A 5,732-nucleotide genomic window follows, 5' to 3' on the forward strand; every position below is an offset into this window, starting at 1 on the left:
GTTACAATGACTCTATATGCATGTTTCAAGAGTTTCATATGTTTTAGACTCATGTTGCAAGTGTTTCATCTAGATATTGCAAAAGTAGATCACGATGTTGCATATGTTGTTATGACTATACATGCTTGTTTCAAGCATATGTTTTAACTGTTTCATCTGTTTCAGATGTACATTGCAAATGTTTCATCGGGATGTTTCAGAAGTAGATCTGGGAGAGCACATGCTTCATCTGTTGTAGCCGCCCTACTACTGCTGCCGAGGGTCACCGTGTGGGCGCCTGAGGCCGACAGACACCTCCGCAGCACGCATTCGCAAGCGGGGTAGGTGACTGGGACCCACGTGGGGCCTAGGGATGGGCACGGGATGGGCTGCTGGAGCGCGTGATGGGCGCGGGTGCGGCATCCGGACGTGGGGGCACTGACGCTGGATGGGATGTGAACTCGAGTCGTGGGATGCGGTGTGGAATAACACACGGGAGCTGCGTCCGGACGCGTCGTCTGTTCCGTCCGGGCGCTAGCCCTTCCGTTATAAAAAGGCTACACAATTTATTTGACACATTCTATCACAATATTGTACAACAATTCAATGCTGCAGATAACCTATGATACTGTATGATGAAATCGTGTAGTTAATTTCATTCATCAATCTAAACATGTAAAGCTATTTCATTCATCAATCTAAACATGTAAAGTTGATGTGGCACTCTAGGAAATTATAGGGGTCTATTTGGATCCCATGAATTGAAACAGATATCTAGAAAGTGTTTCTCAATTCATTATTAGATTACTTTCTAATTTCTACCAATTTCTCAGAACCAAACACTTCCTAAGATGAAACTATACATAGAGACTGGCCTTTGCCCGCCAGAGCAATTAGCATGCTTAAATACCACTGTATTCATGTCTGTATTGAAGTTGTTAGCTATTGGATGGTCTGCTAAAACTAAGGAATTGTAAGAATTGCTACGTCGAAGAAAACGACCCTCATATACAAGGCACCATTGTGCACGCCAGGCAGCCAGGGTTTGTGTTACGGTTCATTTTCCATCAAAGTTATTGCAATTTGTGCAGGAAAACACGAGTACAACACAAAATAGAGCGCGACTATTAAACTGTGATCTTACGAGGGTTTTACGAGTAGCGGTTGGAAGTATGACAAGAATTCAAGAGCATAGAGAATACTGCTGGATACATGTGGATGGAAGACGTCAAGCAAATCGGGATCCAAAAAAGATACAAGACGGAATGCATGGCAACAGTTGAAAGAGAGCTGTACCTCGAAACCGCACACACGAGGTCTAATATTATATAGATATAAGACGCATTTGTTTACTTAACACGGCACTACGCCACTTTCAAAGATACATCCCTGGAACCTGCAACAACCCATGCAAGAATTGCAAGGAAGACGCTTTCTGTTGTTCACTGCGGTTCACAGATACAAGAACATAGCATAAAAAACCATGAAGACAGACACTGGCACCAGATGTAGAAGCTGTTTTTTAACCCATAAAACAACTTATCGTTACTGTTGTTGGATCCCATGATGGGCCAGTGAACACTTCATTAGAAGAATGTCCCTTCTGGAGGCTGCACTAACTTTCGATTATGCGAGGCAGCCATCTCTTTCTTGAGCTGGGTTAGGATGTTCTCCATTGTGTAGTCTCGCTGCCAGTTTGCTAGCAAACCAAACTTCTTTGGATCAACCTACATGGATGTACCAATAGGAAAATTAGATGCGTGAATGCATGCTCAGTTGTTCACACAGGAATGACAAAGACAGAGAAGAGCGAGGCAGTAATTACCACTCCCATCTCGTGATTAACACATGTCATGTTGATTCTTGAGTGGAACCTGACAGATGGTGGCTTCTCAGGATAGTCCTTGTCACAAAACAACTTAAGCTGGTAGATGCGACCCTCATGCACAGTCTGACAAGAGAGACATTGCAGAAAGTGGAAATAAATTAGATAGCCAAGAGAAGTAACTCTATGGAAAAGACTCTGCGCTGTTAGAGAAGAGCGCCAGATGGTTGAATATTCAATGATTTGCTACATGCCCCAAGCAGTTTTCTTGCTATGTGATGTAAAAAATGGGATATCCACAAATTTATTTATTCATATTTCAGGAGGAAGAATAATCATGGTTAATCATATATATGCATTAATCTACAACCACTGTTGTCACCATCCTTTTCTCCATGCTATTAAAGGTTGAACAGCCATGGTTGGTTGAAACGATTTAATTAGACATGGTATAGATAAAAAAATTTCAGGTTGCATGCGGGTGTTGCAGCAAAGTACTAGTAGTTGACAGTTGATCATGTCTATATCTTATTAAAAGAAAGGCACAGCAAAGCTCAAGAGGACGAGATTGTGCTCTCACATTGTGAGGGCCGATGATGGTACCAGTCCATGACCGCATATAAATGTCATCTGCATCATCCATTCCATAGCTCACTGTCCCATCACCAATGCCCTTCTCTCCACGCTCAAGCTCTTCTAACAGCCTGAAGTTCCGAGGAACTGCATTTTTTATCATTTGTCAGTTATGCAAGCAGGTAATGCAATGAATTATACTAGTAATCTACTAAATCAATCTTATATGTTACAAAAACAGGAACTGAGCCTAGCTCAGTTGGTGAGAGATATGGGCATACACCCCACTACCCAAGCTCAAGTCTTCTTTTTGCACAAATTTGGGTGTCTACATCTTAATATTTGGGAAAAAGTCTAATTAACACCCCCCCCCACACCTTTCATACTTGGTCTACTTCAAACCCCCCCCACTATGAAACCGTCTGTTTTACCCCCTGAACTTTCAAAAATCGTCTATTTTACCCCTGGGTGGATTTCAGCGACGGGTCTGCTACAGCAACAGAGGTTTGCTACAGTGACGGCGGGTTGCTACAGTATCCATGGCTTTGAATTTCCTTTTCCTTATTTATTTTCGGTGAATTTTTGAAAAATCATAGTAAATCATAGAAAAATCATAAAATGAAAAATCTAATTTTATTGGACTCCACATGAGTAGATCTACATAGTGAATATATAATACGGTATGCTTTAGTACAAAATTTTTACTGTAGCCTTAGATTAATTGGAAAATCTAATTTTTGTCTGTAATTAATTGGAATAATTCATAGCTGCAGCTTATATGGTCCAATTGTGGTGAAATTTTTATGGTACGCTAATTATTGTATGCTTGAACTATAGTAAAAATTTCGTACTCATTGGACTATGTATAACTTAGTTATAGATAAATTCTAATTAATTACAGACAAAATTGGATTTTCCAATTAATCTAAAGCTACAAAAAAAATTATACTAAAGCATACCATATTATATATTCACTGTGTAAATCTACTCATATGGAGTCCAATAAAATTAGATTTTTCATTTTATGATTTTTCTATGATTTACTATGATTTTTCAAAAATTCACCGAAAATAAAAAAAAAGGAAATTCAAAATCACGGGCACTGTAGCAAACCACCGTTACTGTACCCGCCGCTGAAAACCGCCCAGGGGGGTAAAACAGACGGTTTTTGAAAGTTCACGGGGTAAAACAGACGGTTTCATAGTTGGAGGGGTGAAGTAGACCAAGTATGAAAGGTGGGGAGGTTAAGTAGACTTTTTCCTAATATTTGCAATGCACCTAGTTCATCCTATGTTGGTTTAGTTTACTGTAAGGACCTTTTGATATAAAGCAGCAAACAACACTATAGAAAAGCATTGAACTAAAGTAAAATAAAGACATGGGCAAACATAAGGAAGAACAAGATGACTGACACTCAACCTATATGCAGACAAAAAAAAAGGAACAGAACACAAAAGTAGCCAAACAGGGGTTTAGTAGTCTTAGAATAGATAACATGTCAATCAGCCTGTTCGCTTGTTGGTTTCAGCCAGCCAACAGTGTTTTCGTCTCACAATAAACCAGCATCAGCCAGCCCAAACCAGTCCAGAAACCAGCCAGCGAACAGGCCGAATATCTTGCACGCATAGTTCATTTGAATGAGTGGCCTAAAAATGAAACAAAAAAAAGAAATATCACAGCTCATTTTTGGATTGTATGGAAACATTTTATTCCTCAAAAGAAAATACAGAGGCCAGGCAAAATCATCTTCTGGTATGTATTGCATTAATAAAGATGGAAAGCAGAACCACCTCTTCTACAAGGAAAAAAAAGGAACAAAAGAAGTATAGGTTGCACTAGTTATCTCCTATTCATCCGTTGCTCTCGTTTTACATGTGCATGTGCTTTAAGAAAAGTGAGCTCCATTTTGAATAGAACAACCCTGTAGTAAACAGAAAATAATACCAGGCCGATGAAAGCACCATGGCAGCACAAGGATGACAAATAGATCCACTGTCAGCCTTCATGCAAAAACTCAACCAAGAAAAATTCTATCAGTACTGCCATTTTCATGACAAGAGAATGCATTGCTTCTTTATTTCTCACAAGCTCAAATGGTCCAATTGCGATGCTACCACAATACCTAACCCCCAATCTCCACCCCTAATCATTTATTCATGCGATATGAACTTTAATGCTCTGGTTTCCTGTTCGGTTGGCTGGTTCGTATCGTTGCTGGTTCGTGAAGAAGTACTGCTGGCTGGTTTGTGTGAGAGAAAAATATTGTTCCGGCTAGAAATTTACGATCGTTTACTACAAGCCACAGCCAAACGAACAGGCTGAAAAGAATCAGGAAACCAGAGCATTGGATGCAAAAGGAAACCCTTAGTAGTGCCAACGCACCCGCTTGATTACCCCTCGAAATGCTTAAAGAAATAATTGAATCGAATCAATCCGATGTTCCTAGCAAAATTAACACCAGTTCTGAACCTATACAAAGCATTCATAGGGCTGTTAATCTTTCATGCAAGTAGGACCGGCCGATTCTCTAAAGCGCTGTTAATCTTGCATGCAAGTAGGACCGGCCGATTCTCTAGCAATTAGTCCAACCCAGCACGAATAATAACACATCTAGGTTATCCACGCTACAGTATCCAATCGAACAATCGGTCCAACCCAACCCGAACAATAGCACCACACATGCATTCCTCTCCAGCCATAGTCGAATCGTATCACCCAGGGGTCAGATCGGGGCACGCGCACCCCGCGCAAGGTAGACCAAAGACCGGATCGGATCGGGAGATCCACGGCAGAAAAAAAAAAGGTGGGGTAGGTTACTTTACCGACGACGCTCGATCCGGCGCCGGAGCTTCCCAGCGTCATCGCCGGTGGATGGATCGGCCGGGGTACGGGAGGGAGAGGGTTTGGGGGTTTCACCCTCGGGCAGGATGAAGAGGAAGGAAAAGCAGCGGCTGCGGCTGCGGGCTGCGCACAAGCAAGGCTGGAGGGAGAGACCGAGAGGGCGACAGGGTTGTTTCGCTCTGATTCCTCTTGTTTGGCTTCAGGTTTTGTTATTATCAAATCACGGACGGGAGACCGACCCGTCGAGCAACACTCAGCGGCTGTTGTTGTCATTACAATTTTTTTTTCCTATCTACTACATAACCATGGGTCCCGTTCGACCTACCCTATATTCGGTTTATTTAGTTTTTTTTTTTCAATTGTAACAGTATTTTTCTCTCATAATAATTCAGCTAAAACAGCATTTTTCAGCCAGTTTCAGCCAAAATTCTACCAGCCAAACGGAGCCCATGTGTTTTATGTAGTTTTAACACATAAATTTTTTTTGTACCGTAAGATTAAGACAGTCTCCACC

General features: G+C 41.4%; 1 protein-coding gene across 1 annotated transcript; it reads right to left on the bottom strand.

Moving 5' to 3' along the window:
• Positions 1-1,258: 1,258 nt before the first annotated feature.
• Positions 1,259-5,413, bottom strand: LOC136471853 (ubiquitin-conjugating enzyme E2 variant 1C). The gene is made up of 4 exons (XM_066469603.1): positions 5,200-5,413; positions 2,385-2,524; positions 1,805-1,930; positions 1,259-1,706 (listed from the first exon to the last, which is right to left on the bottom strand). The coding sequence occupies exons 1-4, from the start codon at positions 5,237-5,239 to the stop codon at positions 1,566-1,568; spliced, it is 447 nt and encodes a 148-aa protein (XP_066325700.1). The 5' UTR covers positions 5,240-5,413; the 3' UTR covers positions 1,259-1,565.
• Between the last annotated feature and the right edge of the window lie 319 nt (positions 5,414-5,732).

Source organism: Miscanthus floridulus, chromosome 8 (assembly GCF_019320115.1).
Source record: "Miscanthus floridulus cultivar M001 chromosome 8, ASM1932011v1, whole genome shotgun sequence".
Lineage (NCBI taxonomy): Eukaryota > Viridiplantae > Streptophyta > Magnoliopsida > Poales > Poaceae > Miscanthus > Miscanthus floridulus.

What these genes read in the sequence shown, in the direction of transcription:
- LOC136471853 (XM_066469603.1), bottom strand. Translation starts at nt 5,239, where the DNA reads ATGACGCTGGGAAGCTCCGGCGCCGGATCGAGCGTCGTCG. An exon ending in CGCCGGATCGAGCGTCGTCG is followed by an intron (nt 2,525 to 5,199) that starts GTAAAGTAACCT and finishes TAAAAAATGCAG; the next exon opens with TTCCTCGGAACTTCAGGCTG. An exon ending in CCATCATCGGCCCTCACAAT is followed by an intron (nt 1,931 to 2,384) that starts GTGAGAGCACAA and finishes CTCTCTTGTCAG; the next exon opens with ACTGTGCATGAGGGTCGCAT.